This window comes from Chanodichthys erythropterus, chromosome 16 (assembly GCF_024489055.1).
Source record: "Chanodichthys erythropterus isolate Z2021 chromosome 16, ASM2448905v1, whole genome shotgun sequence".
In the NCBI taxonomy this organism is placed as follows: Eukaryota; Metazoa; Chordata; class Actinopteri; order Cypriniformes; family Xenocyprididae; genus Chanodichthys; species Chanodichthys erythropterus.
The window spans coordinates 9,409,403-9,432,231 of NC_090236.1; the positions used below are offsets into that span (position 1 = coordinate 9,409,403).

General features: G+C 34.9%; 3 protein-coding genes and 1 long non-coding RNA gene across 7 annotated transcripts; 3 read left to right on the forward strand and 1 right to left on the reverse strand.

Moving 5' to 3' along the window:
• Positions 1 to 162: 162 nt before the first annotated feature.
• Positions 163 to 9,577, forward strand: wdr48b (WD repeat domain 48b). 4 transcript variants are annotated; one of them, XR_010891869.1, is made up of 20 exons: positions 164 to 494; positions 980 to 1,120; positions 1,327 to 1,405; positions 1,512 to 1,594; positions 2,325 to 2,454; positions 2,589 to 2,677; positions 2,807 to 2,908; positions 3,004 to 3,228; positions 3,347 to 3,421; positions 4,810 to 4,912; positions 5,217 to 5,314; positions 5,396 to 5,503; positions 5,609 to 5,705; positions 6,230 to 6,325; positions 6,672 to 6,777; positions 6,875 to 6,962; positions 7,044 to 7,120; positions 7,295 to 7,487; positions 7,571 to 8,385; positions 8,630 to 9,577. XR_010891869.1 is itself a non-coding variant. In XM_067362159.1 (19 exons), exons 1-19 carry the CDS (start codon positions 447 to 449, stop codon positions 8,723 to 8,725), a joined length of 2,034 nt encoding a protein of 677 aa, XP_067218260.1. In that variant the 5' UTR covers positions 165 to 446; the 3' UTR covers positions 8,726 to 9,577. The 4 variants fall into 4 exon arrangements, 2 of the variants coding, with proteins under 2 accessions (XP_067218260.1, XP_067218261.1); XR_010891868.1 differs by having other exon boundaries at positions 163 to 494; positions 7,295 to 8,385; XM_067362159.1 differs by lacking the exon at positions 7,571 to 8,385 and having other exon boundaries at positions 165 to 494.
• Positions 9,578 to 10,059: 482 nt separating this feature from the next.
• On the forward strand, positions 10,060 to 12,212 carry LOC137003099 (uncharacterized). Its single transcript, XR_010891944.1, has 2 exons — positions 10,060 to 10,190; positions 11,553 to 12,212. It is a non-coding gene; the product is annotated as an uncharacterized lncRNA (long non-coding RNA).
• Positions 12,213 to 12,341: 129 nt separating this feature from the next.
• Positions 12,342 to 19,055, reverse strand: blvra (biliverdin reductase A). The gene is made up of 7 exons (XM_067363134.1): positions 18,967 to 19,055; positions 18,035 to 18,158; positions 15,146 to 15,265; positions 14,947 to 15,044; positions 14,694 to 14,801; positions 14,449 to 14,617; positions 12,342 to 13,591 (listed from the first exon to the last, which is right to left on the reverse strand). Exons 2-7 carry the CDS (start codon positions 18,151 to 18,153, stop codon positions 13,327 to 13,329), a joined length of 879 nt encoding a protein of 292 aa, XP_067219235.1. The 5' UTR covers positions 18,154 to 18,158; positions 18,967 to 19,055; the 3' UTR covers positions 12,342 to 13,326.
• A 124-nt stretch (positions 19,056 to 19,179) lies between these two features.
• coa1 (cytochrome C oxidase assembly factor 1) lies at positions 19,180 to 21,450 on the forward strand. Its single transcript, XM_067363708.1, has 5 exons — positions 19,180 to 19,407; positions 19,925 to 20,046; positions 20,121 to 20,272; positions 20,371 to 20,447; positions 20,578 to 21,450. Exons 2-5 carry the CDS (start codon positions 19,953 to 19,955, stop codon positions 20,657 to 20,659), a joined length of 405 nt encoding a protein of 134 aa, XP_067219809.1. The 5' UTR covers positions 19,180 to 19,407; positions 19,925 to 19,952; the 3' UTR covers positions 20,660 to 21,450.
• Positions 21,451 to 22,829: the final 1,379 nt, after the last annotated feature.

Below are 22,829 nucleotides of genomic sequence, written 5' to 3' on the forward strand. Positions count from 1 at the left end.
GGAGAGATTTTGGAACATATTTGGAGATTAGTCTGCATTGGGTTTGATTCTGCAACACACATTTTGGATGTCTTCCTTATCTGACACACCTATTTCAGGACATGAAGTTTTTTTAATGAGTTAAATCAGTTGTGTTTGATTATATGGATACATAATGTGTAACCCAGATTGTACACATCTTGTTTTGTACAATAGTAGTACATAATTATAGGCTATATTTTAACTTTTGTTATGTCATATGCAGTTCGATACCATTGAACTATTTTAAATTTAGGGTCTAAATAAAAGCTATGATGTCCAGTTCCTGCAAATTAGCTACCAACTACTAGAGAAAAATTCTACTCGTACTCAAGGCGGCCTCTAGGGACAGATTTCGGCCTAACAAACACCAGAACGTATTCGCTGTGCACCGGAAGTGACGCATTCACTGATTGTCAACATGCAAGATGGCGACTCATCACAGACAGAACGCTGCTGGACGGAGGAAAGTCCAGGTGATAATTTACACATAATATTTTAAACCTTTAAAACTATGTATTAGTGAATTTGTAATATGTTTACGTATTTCAGGAAAGTGTCGCCCAATGTAGCATTCCTAATATCGACAAACCGAAACATTTCCACCCTTACAAAAAAGTACTGTAGTGTTACCATGGTACAGTGATGATTACATGATACAGTCATTTTACGGTGTGTCTAAATAATGTTTTGGGCCACTGTATATTACATATATATGATATTGTAATTGAATTTATTGTTTGAGTACAACTGTCGGCTCAGTAATTAGATAAAGACGTGTTTGTATAACGTTACAGGTTTTGTATAGCCTCAAAGTCTCTTAATGACAGATTTACAAGACACACATCTGGTTCCTAAGACTGTTTCTAATCATTTCCCTTTAACTTTATTAAGTAGGTAATTTGATTGTAAGTAATCTCTAATTGTCTAATAATTTTTTTAAATAATGTTGAGTTTACAGGTTTCCTACGTAATTAGAGATGAGGTGGAGAAGTACAATCGTAACGGTGTGAACGCTCTTCAGCTGGATCCTGCTCTCAACAGACTCTTCACGGCCGGTCGAGACTCCATCGTCAGGATATGGAGTGTCAACCAACACAAAGTACAAAAAGCTCATGATTTATGAGTATTAATACACTTGGTCCCATGTTTCTGTATGATCATATCTTTCTATTTCCAACATCACTTAATTTTGTATCACCATCAAAATCATAATTTTAATTTCTAACATAAGTTCTTTCTCTTTATAGATAAATGTTTTTGATATATCCAGCTTTATGTGCCACTGACAGCTGTTTACTATTACAGCAGGATCCATACATCGCTTCGATGGAGCATCACACTGACTGGGTGAATGACATCATCCTCTGCTGTAATGGAAAAACATGTACGTCTAAGCACTTCAGAAGCTTTTTACAGGAAACGTCATGCTTAAATCTCATTGAATATATTCTAAGCATCAGCCATTTTCAGTGGATTGTTCTGTGTTGTAGTGATATCAGCCTCCTCAGACACCACTGTGAAAGTCTGGAATGCACACAAGGGATTCTGTATGTCCACGTTACGGACGCATAAGGTATGTTTCATATTATGTTTAGTTAGACCTAAATTGTTTGTCAACTTTGTGTATTGTTCATTTTCAACTGTATTGTTACTGTAATCATGAGCATGAAAAGTGTCACTCTGAAGAGAGTTATTCTCTAAATCAGTGCGCAATGTTTCTGAACTCCCTGAAACGCCTCGATTGTAGTCCTGAATTCTCTTCTGGGAAAAAACATGTCACAATATTCCTCATTTAAATACCTGCCCTATTCCTCTTTAAATTCCTGCCCAAGGTATGCACAAAATAATGGGGCGGGCCTGGTTGAGTTAGTTAGTAGTGTGTTGAAACTCGCAGGTATGGTAAGGGCGTAACATTTTCAAAACACACTAGAAGAGGTTGACCAATCACATCACACTGGTCCAGCCATCCAATTAGAGCACATTGTGCTTTTCAGAAGGAGGAGCTTCATAGAGACAGGAACTAAACAGAGCGTTACTGACAGACTGTGAAGAGAGGTGCTGCAACAATGTAAAATATGTGAATAATAATGTGTTTTTTAAACATTCAAGCTTAAAAACCTATTCTAGTAGACCCCAAAAACAAAATCAAGACTTTGGAAATGTGGCCTCTTTTATTATGTTGATGGTAGCCAGACAACAGAAAACAGACTGATGCTAATTTGTACTATTTTTGTGTGCAAAATTACTATATATGGGACATACTATTATGTTGATAGTGACAATAGTTGTGATTTACACTTCAGGACTACGTCAAAGCTTTAGCATATGCGAAAGACAAGGAGCTGGTGGCATCAGCCGGGCTGGACAGGCAGATCTTCCTGTGGGATGTGAACACGCTGACCGCTCTGACGGCCTCTAATAATACAGTCACCAGTGAGAAAACTCTCTTTTTTTAACTCTTGACACATTCTTCCTTCTTATTCACTGAGTAGGTATAAAGCAGATGAATGTGAAAACCCTTTTGCTCTGAAGTGAGTGCAGTATTGCATTCATATTTTCTGTGACAGCTTCCTCGCTGAGTGGAAACAAAGACTCCATCTACAGTCTGGCCATGAATCAGGCAGGAACCGTGATCATCTCAGGATCTACAGAAAAGGTTAGTCTTACGATGTTTTACTTTCACATTTAAAGGAAGGAATATTGTTCATTCATGTGACTGCAGGCAGGTTCAAATAAAAGGCTTTACTTACAGAACGTGTTTTGTCACATTTTTTTGTTATGGCAGGTCTTGAGGGTCTGGGATCCACGGACATGTGCCAAGCTAATGAAGCTGAAAGGCCACAGTGACAACGTCAAATCATTATTACTAAACAGAGACGGCACCCAGGTAGGACTTTTTATTTTTTGCTATTCAGCCGAAAACTGAACACAACCATTCACTGACTTTGATAATGTTATCCTCCTGCTGTTTTTTCTGTCTAGTGTCTCTCCGGTAGCTCAGACGGTACAATACGCTTGTGGTCTCTCGGCCAGCAGCGATGTATCGCCACATACCGGGTCCACGATGAGGGTGTGTGGGCCTTGCAGGTGAACGAGGCCTTCACGCACATTTACTCCGGTGGACGTGACCGAAAAATCTACTGCACTGACTTGCGAAACCCTGACATACGTGTGCTCATATGTGAAGAGAAAGCTCCTGTCCTAAAGGTGAGAGCAAGTTTGAGATGCATAGTGCTCGGAAATAAAGAAATGAAGTCATCCTTAAATTCAAGTGTTGAATCCTTCAAGAAAGCTGCTCTTACAACTTATCTGATGCTCTGTGCAGATGGAATTGGACAAATCAGCTGACCCTCCTCAAGCCATTTGGGTGTCCACAACTAAATCATTTGTGAACAAATGGGTGAGTTACATAATCATAATTCAGAGGGTTTATTCCTTAAAGAAATAGTTCAGCCAAAATAAAAATTCTGTCATTATTCAGCCTCATATCGCTCAATTAATTTTTCTCCTTGAGCCCCTATCTTAACCCTATCCGGAGAGCCGAATCACTGACAGTATTCAAGAAACAGCTGAAAACTCATTTTTTCCATTAGCACTTAATTGCATCCTGCTAACTTTAAAAAAAAAAAAAAAACTTTTTTCTATGCTTGCACTATTTTTTATATCCCCTCCTTGATCTAGCTTATACTATTTTGGATGTTTGTAACTTTGTATTGCTGGCACTTCTCATGTTGTTGTCTCCTTAAGATGAACTGTTTGTTTTGTACCTCTTTTGTAAGTCGCTTTGGATAAAAGCATCAGCTAAATTAATAAATGTAAATATAACACAATAGGAATTACCTATGATATGTCTAATCTGCCCTTTCCAATGTTAGTGAATGAGGACTATTACTGTCAAGCTCCAAAAAGGACTAATAATTACCTTAAAAGTACTTTAAAAGTTCACATCATTCTTATTAGTACTCTGGTTGCATGAAAACAAAGAATTTCTTGTATATATTGTGAGCAATGATGACATAATTGTCACTTCAGGTTAAACTGTCACTTTAAATATGCATGATGTTTTCTGTAGGTCTTATAAAGGTCTTACAAAGGTATTAATTTACCTTTACACAAATTCAAGTATTAAAAAGGTCTTAAATTAGAGCTGAAAGTCTTTAGTTCATTAAGTCATGGCATTAAATCTTGCATGCATTGCAAAGATTTCTTTTTTAGTATTTTTGTTTTCAAATAAATGAAGATACATGTACTTGAGATGGAAACATAAAAATGAAGACTCAAAAAATTGATCAAAATGAAGCGAGTTTATGCTCAAAACAAGAACAGATATGAGTCAGAGGCGTATGAAAACCTCCCTTTGAATTTCTGAGCCTGTTGGCAGATATTTGTTCTTGTTTTAATCATAAAAAAAGCAAAACTTCATATTTATGTAATTTTGCTTCTCCAGTAAATGCATCTTGATATATTTAATTTATTTAGACATTTGCACTGGAAAACAAGACAAAAATACTAAGAAAAAACTTTTGTGCAGTGTGATCAGAAGGTACAGGAATTTTTTTTTTTTTTTTGTGTGCATATTTTAGTGGTTGGGAGCAGAGTGATTCAAGCTTCCCTAACCCTTTATTGTAAATTGAATGTATTTTCAAACTCTGAAGTGTCGCTAATACAACTCTTTGTGTTTCTCCATAGACGTTTATATTTAGAGAACATATTGACATACCGTTTTTCCTTCAATTTTCTTTACTTGGTCTTAAACTTACTTGGTCTTTCTTTCTTTGTCATCATCAGTCTCTAAAGGGCATGCATAACTTCAGAACATCTGGAGACTACGACAACGACTGTAGTGCCCCACTGACTCCTCTGTGTACACAGCCAGAGCAGGTCATCAAAGGTAAAAGACCCTCACTGTATGCTAGAACAAGCATCTGACCTTAAAGGTGGAGGTCAGAGTGGTGTTGTGTTAAAGATTAAACCAGCAAGGTTGCTGGTTGTGAAAGACACCAAACCTTAGTTTCTCCTGGGAAATTGTATAAGGTACCTATAGCAAGTGTACTGTCTGTGGCTTTGGATAAAAACATCTACTGTTTTTTCAATCTATAATTGATTGAAACTATAATTTCTAGAATCTATAATTTCTAGAATCTATCATTTTTTTGATTGAAAATTGTATTGAACTGAGTTTAATTTAATTTCAGGTGGCACCAGCATCGTTCAGTGTCATATTCTCAATGACAAGAGGCACATACTCACTAAAGACAGCAATAACAGTGTGGCATTCTGGGATGTCCTCAAGGTAAGAGGCGAACAGATCATGAGAATATTTTTATGGCATCTTTTAGCCAACTGTTATGTAATCTTGCTCTGTGTTTTGTAGGCATGCAAGGGGGAAGACCTGGGTAAAGTGGACTTTGATGAGGAAATTAAAAAAAGGTTCAAGATGGTGTATGTGCCGAACTGGTTTTCTGTAGATCTCAAAACAGGGGTGAGTATTAGAGGCAATACCTTTTGCTTTAGCATCTTGTTTTCAATTAAAATGTGGGCAAAATGTATTATAATGAGTGTTAAATATATTTTTGCTGTTTTTCAGATGCTGACTATCACGCTGGATGAAAGCGATTCCTTTGCGGCGTGGGTGGCAGCTAAAGATGCTGGTTTTACAAGCCCAGATGGCTCTGACCCTAAGTGTAAAGTTGTCTTCTTAGTACATACTGTTGAAAATGCTTTATATCTCGCAATTCAGACTTTATGACTTTATATCTTGTAATTTATAATTACAAGACTTTATAATTTGTAATGAATTGTGAGATATAATCTTGGAATTGCAATTCAGATCAAACTTGGTGTGTGTTATGACAACCATGACCTGAGAATACCTGCACAGTTTTGGTGCAGTGCCACCTAGTGGTCAAAAAACTTACGGTCGATAGACAAAACTGTTTTCATATACTACATCAATTTTTGCAATTCCATTTGGTGCTAGAAATTATTTTAATTTAGCAATTCTTTGAAATGCTTTTACAAATCTTACTACTTTATGGTCATTTTGATGTACCTGTAGGACATTTAGAATATTGTTCTGAAAAACAAGACAATGTTACATATAAACAATAGGATTTATGAAGTGTTTGTTTTTTCAACTTTACAACATTAAGTCAGCAGTGGGAATTATGTAACATAACTATTCTTTGTGTTTATTCTTTTGTTCCAGTGAATCTGGGTGGGCTGCTCCTGCAGGCCCTGTTGGAATTCTGGCCCAGAACTCACATAAATCCAATGGAAGAGGAGGAAAATGAACTCAATCATGGTAGATGTGTTTTTGTAAAAACAAATCGTTTAATAATGGACATTAAATAAGAATTTCATTTTATAGGAGAAATTATTTTTCTAGTAATACTTTTCAGTACTGAAAAATATTTTCCTTGACTCTTATCTGCCGTCTTGGATGAAAATTTTGCTGCAAAGTATAGTTTTCCTTATCCGCAAAGGATGCATGCAATTATTTTTGTATTTATACAAAGCTTTGTTTTTTTGGGTTCTGAGCTAATTCCTTGAATTCAGATTACATATTTATAAAACATCTGATATTTTGCAACATGTAAATATGCACTTGGTCTCTGACTTCATTATCTTCTGTGTTTGTTTCTCTGTAGTAAACGGTGAACAGGAGAGCCGAATTCAAAAGGGCAACGGCTACTTCCAGGTTCCCCCACACACTCCTGTCATCTTTGGTGAAGCAGGCGGAAGGACGTTGTTTAGGTCAGAATGAAAGAGTCCAGTACTGATGAAGAGATTAAACTCACCATCCTTCCTGGATCTTGTCTTCATTATAAGCCATATTTCCTTCCAATTCCAGGTTATTATGCCGTGATTCTGGGGGAGAGACAGAGTCGATGTTACTGAATGAAACTGTACCTCAGTGGGTTATTGATATCACTGTAGATGTGAGTGTTTAAAATCCCACAATCATCATCATATGGATAATGTTTTTGATTATATATTGACTGCTTTCTTTTCTGCTTCAGAAAAATATGCCAAAATTCAACAAGATCCCATTCTACCTCCAACCTCATTCATCATCTGGAGCCAAAACACTCAAAAAGTATGTTGTGTCTATAAGTTACACGACGAGAATAATTAATAATCATTATGCTTGGTCTAATTGAATATTTTTGACATCTCATAAGATAAAGGCATCTTAATTGTAAAAGTGATACTTGACTAAATTTGCAACAATGTTTTGAAGATTTTTTTCATCCCGGCCTGTTGTTTTCAGAGACCGTCTGTCTGCGAGTGACATGCTTCAGGTGCGGAAAGTGATGGAACACGTCTATGAGAAGATCATCAACCTTGACACGGAGTCACAGACCACCAGCTCTTCAGCCAATGACAAGCCAGGAGAGCAGGAGAAAGAAGAAGACGTGGCAGTGATGGCCGAAGAGAAGATTGAGCTCATGTGTTTAGATCAGGTTAGACCTGCCATCACATTCTTTACTGCACTCAGTGCTCCAATATACTCATTATTTGCTCTTCAACATTTTATTTTCCTCAGATGCTGAAACAAATGTAAATGAGGTGACCATTATTTAGTTTTGATTGCTAAGCAACTGACCTTTGTCAGCACAGTCCAGTAGCACTGCTTTTGTGACATCGATAACCCTTCATAACAATATTACAAGTGTGCAACATTGATTAACCCAGGGTTAAAAGTGGCTATAACCCCAGTTAAACTGTGTGAAAAGCCAGTTACAGATACTAAAACATAAGTAAATCCTTAACTGCCTCACAGTTTCGGTTGCTTTCCCCTGCTTTAATGTAATTTTCATCCTTACAATGCATTAATCCTCAACTGCACTGTATTTTATTGAAATTTCAGGCGAGATTTTACCATTTGCTTTGTCTTCCTAAAGATTCGTTCGCACCAAGGATGATAACCACAATGATAAAGTAGTTTTAAAAATCTTTCTAAATTTAAAGGGGACCTATAATGCCCCTTTCACAAGATGTAATATAAGTCCCTGGTGTCTCCAGAATGTGTCTGTGAAGTTTCAGCTCAGAATCCCCCACAGATTATTTATTAGAGCTTGTCAAATTTGCCCCTATTTGGGTGTGAGCAAAAACATGCAAATTTTGTGTGTGCCTTTAAATGCAAATGAGCTGCTGCTCCCGGCCCCCTTTCCAGAAGAGGGCGGAGCTTTAACAGCTCGCGCTTCGGTTGCTCAACAACAACAAAACTGGAGAATCTCACGCAGCCAAAATGAGGATTGTCAGTAACGGTGTTCAGCCTTACTTTGTTCAAACCGGAGTCGACACTGATGGAGAGGAAGAAGTTACAACTTTTAGAATGAAACTGGACGTTTCTGAATGGTTAGTGGATAAATTTATGTAGTTGCTGTGGAGTTGATTCAACTCATCGACTAGCATGTGCCGTCATGTTAATCTTTTGTGCAAATCCAGCGTTGAATTGACCCTTGTTTGTGAAGTATCATGGGTTGGTGTGAATGCTAATATATTTATCATTATCGTTCATTGTGTAAACTGATTTAAATAGTAAAAATTGTGAAATGCTTTTTTTTTAGACTACTGTTAAAAATGTCTGCTGTCTTCATAGGTTTTGGATCCAAACATGGACCTTCGGACTGTTAAGCATTTTATCTGGAAGAGCGGTGGAGACCTGACCCTTCATTATAAACAGAAATCCACGTGAGCCCCTCCGACCACCTTCAGCCCACATCACTTTGACTTCCAGAAGAAGCATCCCAGAATGCCCTGCTCTTCTCAGGTCTGATTAGTCACCCAGGAGGAATGTTTTTTCTTCTCATTCTCTTTGCACCGGCTGAAGTGACAGAGCCAGCAGAAAGACCTGACCGACAGCTGAAGGTTAAAGACTAAAGATCGACTGCAGATTGATGCTGTTGCGATGTGCTGTAAACAAGGACTTTGTATTTTTTCTGCTATTATTTCATTACTTTTTTTGTATATTTATTACTGTTGTGTTTGTCCAGCATGATGATGATGATGATGATGATGATGATGATGATGATGCACACAAGTACTTCCATTCTCAAACATTCCAGACACTTTTCAACTAGACCAGAACCTGAACTGAAATCAGCTGCTCTTTAAAGCTCCATTTTGTTTTGTTTTCTTCCACAAATAAACAAAGTACAGCTTTTATTTTCTAGGGTTAATATGCTGTTGTAATTTATTTGAGGCTTTTTTTGTATCAACCAAACTTTGCAATCAGAAAAGCAAAACTGTCCAATGAGGATCTAGAAACTGTTTCAGCAAATTTCGCAATCAGAAATCGAAACTGTCCAATGAGGATCTAGAAACTGCGTTTCAGCAATGCAGCCAGTAAAAATTAAAAAAGTTCTTGTTTTTAATGTATAGATGCAGTTTATTGTCAGACATTTTCCAAAGGGAAATGTCTCATCTGAATGTTTGTTCTTTTTTTTGTGTGTGTGAATCTGAGCACATGACAGTGTTGGCATCATCTTACCACAGCTTCTGAAAAATATGGCCCTGCCCTTGTTAACTAATGTGGCATTAGGACTGACTTGTCTTTTGAATAAAAGTTTAAACTTTTTTCACTCTTGGTGTCTGAACATGATTTATGATTTATAAATACTTGAACATGTTTATTATTTCACTTTTGAGGAAGGAATGTAGGGTTTCATGAATCATGTCTGGATCATATTTAATCTCAAAAGCAAAAGATAAATTCTTACTACAATGAGGTTCTGCTGTTGTTAATGCATTAGACATGAATTTTTACATTAACTGATGTTAATGTATAAAACATAAAATTTTAAAATGTATACATAGTAATTAGTCTAGATTAATATTTGCTGTGAACATTTAGTTCACTGTTAGTTCATAACTAATATTTTAATTAGTGAATAACAACAGCGTTAACAGAAAAATATTTTGCATTAAGAAAATTAACTTTTTTTTAAGTATATGCACCCATGATAATTGTGTAAAACAATGTGAAAGAATACAAAAACATTTTACTGAATTTTTGAAACAATATATATTGTGAAAAGCAATACAAATACATGTGAACTGAATTGAACTTAAGTGCAAGACAGAATACTTGATTTTATTAATTTTTTTACAACTAACAAATTGTGATGGACATGCTTAAAAAAAATGTAAAAAAAAAAAGTGTTTAACCCTTATAGGGTCTTTGGGGTCTGCACAGACCCCAAACGACGTTTGCTCAAATAAAAAAAAATATTCTCTTTGTCCAAATGACATGAAACTTTGTACCGTTGTTAACACTTTCTAGATCTACAAAGAAAAAAAAAAATCGGAGTGATATCTTGTTTTTATGTTAGTGTAAAAAAAAGGGTCACACTCAGGGTCTTCGGGGTCTCCACAGACCCCAGGCAATAAAATTTAATTTTGTTATAAAATAACTGCTTTTTAAAAAACAAATGTAATTTTACTCTGTTTATTAATGTTTTTACTTCATATTTGTGCAGTTTTTGGAGGATTTCTCGTATCTTTTAAATTTATATAAATAAATAAATAAATTAATATTTTTACAAAAACAGCTTTTTATGTAAAATTCCCTTTATAAAAGACCCACATTTCTAACTTTCATTCATGGGGATAACATGGATAATTTGACATGGTTTAGTGTAAGATTTTTGCCCATCTTTTGAAAAATGCAGTTTTAAAAGTAAAAAAAAATCACTTTTACCAGTAGATGGCTGCAGAGCTCCACTATTTGTTATGTGCTATTTGACTGACTGAAAGACATCTTTTCATAAGTTTTTTTTTGTTGGATTCATATCTAAATGTTATGAAATCACAATTATAACAATAAAAAATACTTTTTGTCAAAGTTTAGCATTTTTTGTACTGAAAAAAATTAATTTTTCCAAAATGTTGATTTTGAGGATGAATTTTGTCCATTTTCACAGTGGAGTCTCATCATAATGTAACAATATTGAAAAACTATTTTTTTTTCATTACAAAAAATGCTAAACTTTGACAAAAAGTACCCTTTATTGTTATAATTGTGATTTCATAATATTTAGATATGAATCCAACTGAAAAAAACTTATGAAAAGATGTCTTTCAGTCAGTCAGATAGCACATAGCATATAGTGGAGCTCTGCAGCCATCTACTGGTAAAAATGATAGTTTTTTTACTTTTAAAACTGCATTTTCCAAAAGATGGGCAAAAATCTTACACTAAACCATGTCAAATTATCCATGTTATCCCCATGAATGAAATTTAGAAATGTGGGTCTTTTATAAAGTGAATTTTACATAAAAAGCTGTTTTTGTATAAAAACCTATTTTAAAAAAATATTTTTAAATTTATTTATATAAATTTAAAAAATATGATAAATCCTCCAAAAACTGTACAAACATGGAGTAAAAACATTAATAAAAAGAGTAAAATTAAATGTTTTTTAAAAAAACAAGTATTTTGTTACAAAATTGCATTTTGTTGCCTGGGGTCTGTGGAGACCCCGAAGACCCTGAGTGTACTTCCCAAACGAAGACCGCATAAGGGTTAAAAAAATTGGCTTCATTATCATAATACAAAATAAAAGTTCAAGATTTCAGGTTATACAGTTGAAATGTGTTGTGTGGAAAATCAGCTGCAATATCTAATTCCATAAAGCAGGCACAATTTATTTATAACTGAATAACACAAATATGTACACATGAAGACAAATGTAAACAATGCATTTTGGTTAGAAACAAAATTAAACATTCCTCTTTATGATATGTGCATTACACTTATTTATCCTTGGTAGAGCCCATGATCTGCTCAATTCAGTGCTTTCTCACTTTAATCTCCTCATAAAGAAAATAGATCAGATTAAAGAAAATCTTTGAGCATTTCATGAATAAGTGAACCTTTGATTTTGCGTCAAGCATGTATGAATGTCTACAGAGCTCCTCCAGTTTTCACAGAACAAACTACAGCATGTCAACAGAGCAACTTAAGTATGTACTATGACAAAGAGAAATATCAAAGCAAACAAGAGTGTTTTGCAATGCACCAGCCTGTATGAACACCAATGACCAAAATCACTGGTTCATTTGTCTGAAATGTGTATTTGAATTTGGTGCAGATGCATTACACAAACACACAACCCACTGCATCAGTCACGTACAAAATGCCAACTGATTTAAAAAATGTAAAAAAAAAAAAAAAAAAAGAAGTCAGCAAGAAACATCCCTTTTTGTTGAATAATAAAAAAGTAACTTGAGTTTAGTTGCACGATACAATGAAAGAATGTGCTGTTACTGCATATTCTGATGCGGCCCACTAGTTAAACACAAAACTATTAGTTTAATTCCCAAATCAAAGAGTTTTGATTTTATGCGGATATGTTATATATTTTTAAAATCACTGCAATTTCCCAATACTGATTTTTAAAAAATATTTTACATAAAAATAGCCGTCAAGGTCCAAAAAGGACAAAAAGACCATAAGTTGTCATTTTTTTTGGGAATAATAGAAGTCACTACTTTTATGGTGGTTCTTTTTTGTCCTTTTTAGAGCTTAACAACTCATTAGATACGCTTTTTCACTGTTCCAAAAAAGTATTATCCTTTACAGTAACACTTTACAATAAGGTTTAACATGAACTAAGATTAATAAATGCTGTAGAAGCATTTTTCATTAATTTTTCATTTTAATTTCAACTTTTCCTAATGCATTAATATAATCCAAAGTTGTATCTGTTAGCATAGTTAATGCACTGTGAACGAACATGAACAAACATTTTTATTAACTAACATTAACAAAGGTTAATAAATGGCATTAAAATATATTGCTCATTGTTAGGTCATGTTAGTTAATGCATTAACTAATGTTAATAAATGAGACCTTACTGTAAAGTGTTACCCACTAAAGCCTTTTTGTATAATGCATTATAAAGCTATTCATAATGTACATTATAATGCATTTTCATAAATAACTAACGTTAAAATGTATTGGTATATCAGAAATTGGTTGTTTGCCTTATATTTTAATGCATTATACTTTCTAAAGGTGTGTTTAATGACTAGATATGCATCATAAACTATTATAACTGTGGTTATAATTATTAATGAGATCATAAACTTTTTATAATGCATTATATATAAAGGCTTTAAGTAAAGTGCTACCAAAAAAAAAAAAAAAAGTATATTTATTATAATATTATTCTATACTGCAGATGTCTGTCTCTATCCCAGAGTCTATATCTCATAATTCCATATGGGACATTTGGGAAAAGAGAGCGAAAATACCATAGTGGCTAATTCTGTGAGAATGCTTTCAGGACAGGTTCAGGCCTGAGCGTTTTCACTGAGCTGCTGAATGCGGTCCGCCAGCTCCAGACAGTGTAAGATCCGGCTCCTCTCCGCCTGGAGCTCCGCGGCAGACACGTCACCCTGCAGCTTTCGGCCGAACAGCACCAGATCCTGCATGAACAGCCCCACTGGCTCCCGCTGACCGGCAGGAAGCTCTGTGATAGTGCCGTCCTGGAAGTTAAAGTCTATGGTTTTGGCTCTGCCCAGTCCTGGACCTCGTTCTTCAATCCAAGTAAGAGGCCTGTGTCAGAAACAACTTTGATTAACATCTGATTTTCCATGTTGGATGATAAAACAGATTAAATAAAATAAATTAATGTAGTTTTGGGCATGGATTCTTTGACTTTTGTAACACCCTTAGCAATCACATAGCAATGCAAGCACCACCCATAAAATCTAGTTATAGAGATTGCAGTTTCATGACCTCATATTTATTGAGAGGCTACACAGAAAAGCAAAAGTACTTTTAAAAACTCATGCGTCACTCTGCAACACAATTCAAGTGCAAAAAGGTGATTAAATACCGAAAAACATTTAAGAAATGGTGACCAGTTTCACCTTCTAAATACATCCACTACCATTCAAAAGTTTGGGGTCAATAAGTATTGTTTTTTATACTGGAAAATAATACTTTTATTTAGCAAAGATGCGTTCAATTGTAGGGAAGAGGATTAGGGCCAAGCAATAATAAAAAAATAAAACCATCCCGAGATTAAAGTTGTTAAATTTCGAGAAAAAAGTCGAGATAAAATGTTGAGAATAAATTACGAGAAAAAAGTTGTTAAGTTATGAGAACAAATTCATAATTTAACGAAATTACGAATTTGAGAACAATTAATTTGAGAACAGTTAATTATTTAACAAGTAATTTAACAAATTTGTTCTCGTAATTTAACGTTCTCTTAATTTAACGACTTTTTTCCTCATAATTTAACAGCATTTTTCTCATAATTTAACGAATTTGTTCTTGTAAATTAACGACATTTTTCTTGTAATTTAACGAGTTTATTCAACATTTTATCTCGACTTTTTTCTTGAAATTTAACAAGTTTTTCTTGTTTTCTTTTTCTTTTTCTTCTGTGGTTGTAGTGTACTCACTTCTGTTGTTGGGTCAGAAAGTGGGCCGTCATCTTCATGTATTTGTTCTCTTTCTCCTCCACCAGAGATGCAGCAGTAACCGTGAGCTCCCCGAATAGATCAACCAACCAGGTCATTCTGGCAATGCCGCTGAACGATGGGAACCCAAAATTTGGCTTCAGGGGTCCACCTGAAAAGAAAACTGACTGTCACTATAAACCCTAGTGATACCCTTTAAAAGGAAGAGTAACTGGGTGCTATTATACCTGTGAAGTGCAGCGTTCCCTTCTCCAGTGTTTTCTCAGATATGTCTTTTTTCAGTTGTTTAAAGTCAGGAGTGAGAAGTTCAATGTGTTCTTCATGAAGCACCAGCCCTGAAGATACCATATAGAAGTTAAAACGTTTAAGTATGATGCAGAAAAATATTATTTAGCTAATTTTATGACAAACGTTCTACCGTTTCAAAAATGTACTCAAGAAAACATGCATCCACAGCTGTTAATGAAGACAGCAGCTCACCCTTCTGTTGAGCCAGATTCCAGAGATCCACTGCAGATGTGTAGCTGAGGGTCATGGGATACTCAACGCACACATGCTTCCCTGCCTCCAGGAACTGCCTGAGATTGAGCAGATCAGGGGAGAAACCATCATATTAAAAGAAGGACACTAACACATGATCATTTCTGCCAATCAGAAGAGATTATGGACTGTGTGATACCTGATGCTCTCTTCATGGCTGGTGTTTTCTGTGCATATAAATGCCACATGGATGTCACTTCTGCTCAACGCCTCCGTCATCGTGATCTGCTTCACACCCTGCTGATCTTCAAGAGTCCTCCTACACAAACACAAAACACCAGTAGATTCAAGAGATTCAAATTCATATTAAACAAAAGAAATGCTAATATATTATTACATATGTATCTTTTAAAGAAACATGACTACTACATCCTGAGAGAAAAATATAGGGCTGCACAATTTATTGAAATATCGCAAATGTACATCACAATATGCATATCGCAACGGCTTGAGCATATAAGTTGAGCAAAGGGTTGTTGGTATTTATATATATATATATATATATATTTTTATATATATATATATATATATATATATATATCTTTTAAACCTTGTCAGTGTAAACATTCAAATACTCTCGCTCAAATTCTCTTTCAAGCCTTGCACCTAAACTGGTCAACATGCCCAGCTTAGTGAGTAACCTAACAAACATAATAGGCTATGGCTTAGGAGAAAAACGAGACAGACAATGCATGTGTATTTGTATCAGTGTACTGGATATTTGAAGGTTCATTAAGGGACAGCAGTCGAATATTCCTGCTCTGTGTTTTTAATGTTAATCAAATGACAAAGGACAAAAAAAAAAAAAAAAAAAAAAAAAAATTTCCATGGGAATTAACGGGAATATATTAGCCTGACTACGTCAGACTTCCTACTTCCGCTCAATTTCATTTCGCTTCTGTACTCAGTCTGAGACAGCGTCAGAGCTTTCTGTTTACCACCGGTCTGGAAACAGCCGGGCCAATCAACGAACAGAGGGCGGGCTGAGAGCCGTGACGTAGATGCTAAGCGCCGAGTTTTACATTGTAGGTTAGAGAAATCGAAAACCGAAACGACCGCGGAAATGGGAAACGAGACACGGGATGCAATTCGCTCTGTTATGGAGAACATTCAACTCTTTTTCAAACTGAAGCCAGAACAAGAAGAGTGTTTGATAAACATTTGTTTTATCATGTGTTTACAACAGGTTTACAGTGGAAGTTCAATCATAGATTTGAGTTCGATGCATGATGTCTGTGCTTCGATGCGGCTGTACAGGCACATAACATACCTCATAACTAAACGTATCTGATTGGCTTACGGGTAACCAATGATTTTAAACTTCAGACAAGCGCCCCCTGGCGAGAGAGAAAACACTTCTCTATTATGCCATTCCAGACTCTGTCTACGAAGCAAAGTGAAGTAGCAGAGTCTGGTATTACCAGGCTAGGAATATATGGGAATATATGGGAATTTACAGGGAATTTGCAAAATTACAAGTTAGCCTATAACAGGGTGCTTAAATGTAATTGAAAAAAACATCTTGCAACATAATTTTGGTTGAAAAACAACCATATTTAATGCAATTTTAGTTAAATTTTTCACCATTCACATTCCTCACACAGCACACTACTTACTACAGGACTATTGATACCCCCTGCATGCAATGTGCTTCCCCCAGTCCAAAAAATGCGCATTTGATCAAAAATCTGGAAATAACTAATATTGTGAAACATAACTACAATTTAAAATAATGGTATAATAATTTATATACATAAATATATAATTTTATTTCTGTGATCAAAGCTGAATTTTCAACATCATTTCTCTATCCTTCAGTGTCACATGATCCTTCAGATATCATTCTAACATGCTAAAACATTTGTTATTATCATTGTTGGAAACAAATCAGCAAAATTATACTGATTTCTGAAGGAACATGTGACACTGAAATAAATAACACATAATTGCTGCAATAAAAATATATTTAATTTACATATTTACTAAATGAAAATTAATTAAATGCGAAAAATAAATAACTGTTATTTCATGTTATGACCAAACAAACTGTTTATATTTTTTTATATGATACATTTTATATAAATATTATACATTTCCCCAAATTTCCATTTAATTCCCGTAAATTCCCATAAATTCATGTAAATTCCTGTTAAGTTTCCAAATTGGAATATTTCCAAAATTCCCTAGGTTAAGTTCCCGTGGAAAGTTTCCGGAAATTTACCGGAAACGTTCCGCCCCTTTGCAACCCTACTCTTGACTGAATAGCTTTTTGTAACTTCTATAATGTTTCAACTATATTCAATTATTAAAAGAAGTTTATATGAAGTGTTATTATATATTTGATTACTTTATTCAATTTCTGTACCTGAAAGCCGTTATATACCTGAAAAACCTGTAAAGCATTGTTTATTTTATTTGTATTTTAGCTCTCATGTATTTATTTGTTCTGTTTCTTGTAATTAGATTATTTATTTTTATTTTCTTTATTTGAAATTGTCCTATTTTTTACTGAACATCGCACATACTGAACTGTACCGAAACCGTAACACCCCTAATTTTATTTATATTTATTTATCTATTTATATTTATATTTATATTTATATTTATATTTATATATATATATATTATATATTATATATATATATATATATATATATATATATATATATATATATATATATATATATATACACACACATATACATTCATACACACACATACAAAGTCAAAGTCAAGAACTAATACTGGTCTGTGTGAAACTTTCAAAATGAACCTTTCAGGATGATGAGTCAAAAACACGTTTAAAGTGCAGACATCAGCAAGGTCTATCAACTGCACACCACAGACAGAACAGTAAATATTTGCTATATTATATTACATGGTTACAGAGAGCTTATCTTGTGTTCTATGTGATAAAAAAATAAAAAAATAAAAAAATAATATATATATGCTACTTGCTTTAAGCCAATCAGGCTCAATGTGTGAAACAAATCAAGTGTCTGTATGAATGTCTGGATGATGCACTGACCTGGACACAAAGCCTTTGATGCTGAGCTTCTCTGCAGCGCTGGACGGAAGAGGAGCGAGTAAATCTCTCATTCTCACACATCCTGCAATGCCTACACCTACAACCACTGATCCCAACATGATTCCTGCAGGAACACAAGAAGAAAATCAGCTAAGTGTTACAAGTGTGCTTATAGGAGAGGAATACAACTGAGTTTGTTCTGAACTTGATTTAAATTCTGCATGATAACGAAAAAACATAAATGCAACATCTGTGGAAAAGGTTTAAACAAGCGTGGAGTGGATCAATCCTAATCTACACTGACCTTGTCATCCTATTAAAACAAGTCGATGCAAAGATCTGACAGAGCAGCACATTTCTGAGAAACTGGTTTGAGAAGAGTGTTTGCTGAAATTGTGTGTCTGCATGTGTGTTTGTCTGATAAGGGCTTGTTTAAGCAGTAACCAGAGATCGAGTCGTGCAACATTTACAAAAAAAAGTTACTTGAGAATTGACTTGGACTCCCAATTGGATTGCATAAGGAAAAACATATTGGTTATAGTAGTAAAGTATAGTATAAATGACACAATAAAAACTTGTGTAAAAACTACTTATATATAATATATATAATTCATTTGAGCTTAATTGTCATGTAACAGGGTTTATAAAACTAACCAGCAGGCAGCAGCAGCATGTAGAAAATACTGAGAGCAGGAATTTGGATATTAAAATAGTCCATACATGGCTATTTTCTCAAATGCTAGAAATCGTATATTGACATACTGAAAAGAAATCGGTTTATTAACACGCTTCAATGCGCGTTAATGAAATCACCAAAGCGTCACATTAACGAAACGCACCTGCATCGCGCTCAAGTGAGTAATGATTACACAACAGATAATGTTAATTCTTCTCTATGCACAAGTACAAGAGCAAGAGATAAATGTCCTCACCTCTGAATGTCCCGAAGAGCCTTTGGTGTGGAACTCTAACGCATCTGCAGGGAAATCAGAGGGGTGAATGACATTCTCCTGTGACTCAGGAAAGAACTTTCATAACTCTTTTTTCGTAACCGCGCATGCGTCATACGTCACGCGCTCCAGCCACACGTGCTCCTGTTGTCGACAAATAATAGGCTACAGAAAATAAACAGGCTATCTATCTTAAAAATCAAGAGTTGAAGCTTTACGGAGTACGAACACATTTACTTTATCCTGTATATGACAAAAAAAAAAAAAAAAAAAAAAAAAAAAAATCGCAAAACTGAATGTTTACCGTGCGTTTAATCAGATTATATACATCAATGTTTGAATAAAGTTTTTCAAAGAAAAACGAACATGGCCGCGCCCATAGCGCGCTCCTGATAGTGTCTTATAAAAATAATCGATGTGACGGTGAGTTATTATTATTATTATGACCGTACCTTGAAATCGATGCAGGAATGGACAAAATTACGACTCAGTTCTCTGAAATTCATGGACGTTTTTAAACAATATTAATCCATATCTTACTAAAGTATCGTTCTTTAAAACGAAGGCAGATATTTGTAAATTAAATGTCTCATAGGCTACTAACAAAATGTACTATTGTAGCATATTGTATCATACTGTTTACGTTAATTTATATATATATATATATATACACACACACATTTTTATTTTGACAATATTCCATGCTAAGACTCTTTTAAGGACACTGAAGTACCATGTAAATACCCATTTAGAACAGTAAAGCCGAACTAAATCTGAAATAACAAATGGCAGTATGACAATAAGTAGTGACCAAAAATGACGAAAATCAAACTAGAGAGAGGCACAATTTACATTTATGTATGAAACTAATTTCAAGCTCTGAAGAATCCTTTAAGGAAATAAATTCAGTTATGTTTATATGATCATTACTATTGTATAGAGTGTTCCTCCAGCTGAAGTGAGGAAGGATGAGTCGATCAACCAGCCTCCTGCAGCAGATGACCATATTCATCACTGTAGTGACTGGCGGCGGCTGTGCTATGATGTATTACCTCATGCAGAGTAAGTCATTGTTAATTAAAGCTTATGTTATCTGTTAAAAAAACTTTTAAACAATCGTATCCTTTTTCTTTCAGAAAATTTTGCAAAAGCAGAGTACTACCGTCTGGCCCTTGAACAACTGAACAATAATTCCACCGCCATGGCCAGTCTGGGGGCTCCTCCTCTAAAGATCCACAACATTCACTTATCTGACCGACACAACCGTATGGACCACAGCAGCGCTCAGGTCAGCAGCTCTACAGCCTCACCATAAACCATCCTCCACGCAGTACATGAGAAATACTCGCTCTACTACTGGTCAGCAATATATTAATAATTTTTCAGCTGAAGATCCCAGTTACCGGGTCAAAGAATGGAGGTTATCTCTACACAACGTCCACCAGAGACACTCTCATGAACAGGTACCATGTTTTCACTTCTAAAGACCCCAGAATAGAGAAATGTGTCTGCATGGGTTTGATAAGCAACCTTGTGTATGCTGATATGTGTTGTTACATTATATAATTATCTTTTGTCCTCTTTTGTCACTAGATGGCACCTCCAGCAAGTGTTCCTGAAGCTGAGGGAAGGAGAGACCATAGAGATTTTCAACAGGACAGAAAATGAGGAGTAACGTCACACAGAAACATTGCATCAGTGTTAAACTCAGACAAGAGAGAGAGGGTTCCTGTACAACAGATGATTGACAGCATTTTTTTTAAGCACCTGTGATTATGGCATTTATATATATGTTGATATATATTTATTTGGCATGTATGGAAGCTGTGTCATATGATGCACTTTTTTATGGGGCAGCTTGGAGAAATTGTGATTAGTTTAGTAGTTTTTTGCTGTTTTATGTGCATCATTAAAGATGGATGATGTCATACGCTGTAATCTTATGCATTTTGTCATCTTTATATATATAATAATTAACAATTCCACTAAATTATCCACTCAATTTTATGAGACAAAATTTAATCGAACTATTTTGTTGAACATGTTTATGTAGTAACAGCAGATGTCTGATCATATTGAAAAAGCAGAGTTACATAAAAAAAAATACTACCCTTTCATACAGTTTACCTACACTGGGATCTTTATTCTATTGACACGACTAGTTTAGTACCACTGTAGTTACTAAACCTTACCAATAGGTGTCAGTAAAAGATTAAGCCTCAGTCACTACAGACATTTGAATCACGTTTCTCATGACCCTGTTAAAAAATCACAATTGATTCATTTTCTGAGAAATTTAAAAAGCTGCAATATATGCAGAAAAACAAGTGCACTCTGTCAAAGTGATGTAGGTCATGCGGTTAAATTAAACGTAAGACAATTGTGTGCCATTTAAAAAATAAAAAAATAAAATATTTCTCTTAAAGGGTTAGTTCACCCAAAAATGAAAATAATGCCATTTATGACTCACCCTTATGTCGTTCCACACCCGTAAGACCTTCATTTTCAGAACACAAATTAAGATATTTTTGATAAAATCCAACGAGGCCTCTATTGCCAACAAGTTAATTTACACTTTCAAACGCCCAGAAAGGTATTAAAACATATTTAAAAGAGTTCATGTGAGTACAGTGGTTTTACCCTGATATTATAAAGCGACAAGAATAATTTTTGTGCACCAAAAAACAAAACAACGACTTTTCAACCATATCTAGTGATGGGCGATTTCAAAACACTGCTTCGAATCTTTTGTTTCGAATCTGTGGTTCGGAGCGCCAAAGTCACGTTATTTCAGCAGTTTGACACGCGATCCGAATCACTGAATCGAGATTCGAAACAATGTTTTGAAATCGCCCATCACTAGATATTGTTGAAAAGTCGTTATATTTTTTATTTATTTATTTATTTTTTACTCTCGTCGCTTTATAATATTAAGGTAGAACCTGTACTCACATGAACTGTTTTAAATATGTTTTAGTAGCTTTCTGGGCGTTTGTACATGAATTATCTTGCTGTATATGGAGCCATTGGATTTCATCAAAAATATCTTAATTTGTGTTCTGAAGATGAATGAAGGTCTTACGGGTGTGGAACTTAAGGGTCAGTAATAAATTACATTATTTTCATTTTTGGGTGAACTAACCCTTTAATTTTTTTTTTTTTTTCACTATAAATAAAACGACATGAAGTATGATTTGTTGATTTTTTGAGCCATGTACTATAAGATTTCCTATGGTACGTCTTATCTTTTTTCATTTGATTAATTTATACCATGCTCAGTTCATAAAAATCATCATTCACAGGAGTGAGCAGATTTCATCCACAGCAGCACAGTGACCCAGTTTAGCCGAGGCCTGTCGACTCTGATCTGAACCAAATCTTCTCATTACTTTTTTGTCAAAGATTGAGGCCAGAGAACCATAGGAGCCCAAAACTGCTGGTTAAACCGAAGAATCTTGAAACACTTCAAGCTATAATAATAATAATATAACAACAACAACATAGTAGTACATCCAGTACAGTGCGGTAAGCAGTACGCTATTGATCTGTTCATCAAGTCTTCAGATCTCTCTGAATCTGTTTTGAATCTGACTAAATCTCGGTTCCAGACCGAGTTGAGGCTTCATGTCTAAAACTTTCCTTCTTCTCTCAAGCTCTTCAAAAATCCCACTGTTATCCCCCCAAACCACCCTGCCCCTGCTCCAGAAATATCCTCATATTCCACAGAGCTCTGGGGACCATCTGTCCTCGCTTTCATCTGCCAAAACATCCATGCATATGAATACTTCCTCCAATCTGTTTTGATCCGATTTTGCAATATATTTTATATTATATATCACAGTGTT

Coding starts and splice junctions, on each gene's coding strand:
- coa1 (XM_067363708.1), top strand. CDS start 19,953: ATGAGTCGATCAACCAGCCTCCTGCAGCAGATGACCATATTCATCACT. Junction 20,273..20,370: donor TGGACCACAGCAGCGCTCAG/GTCAGCAGCTCT, acceptor ATAATTTTTCAG/CTGAAGATCCCAGTTACCGG. Junction 20,448..20,577: donor AGAGACACTCTCATGAACAG/GTACCATGTTTT, acceptor TTTTGTCACTAG/ATGGCACCTCCAGCAAGTGT.
- blvra (XM_067363134.1), bottom strand. CDS start 18,153: ATGTTGGGATCAGTGGTTGTAGGTGTAGGCATTGCAGGATGTGTGAGA. Junction 15,266..18,034: donor ATCAAAGGCTTTGTGTCCAG/GTCAGTGCATCA, acceptor GTGTTTGTGTAG/GAGGACTCTTGAAGATCAGC. Junction 13,592..14,448: donor TTTCTGACCCAACAACAGAA/GTGAGTACACTA, acceptor TTTCTGACACAG/GCCTCTTACTTGGATTGAAG.
- wdr48b (XM_067362159.1), top strand. CDS start 447: ATGGCGACTCATCACAGACAGAACGCTGCTGGACGGAGGAAAGTCCAG. Junction 2,678..2,806: donor TCTCAGGATCTACAGAAAAG/GTTAGTCTTACG, acceptor TTGTTATGGCAG/GTCTTGAGGGTCTGGGATCC. Junction 7,121..7,294: donor GGAGCCAAAACACTCAAAAA/GTATGTTGTGTC, acceptor TGTTGTTTTCAG/AGACCGTCTGTCTGCGAGTG.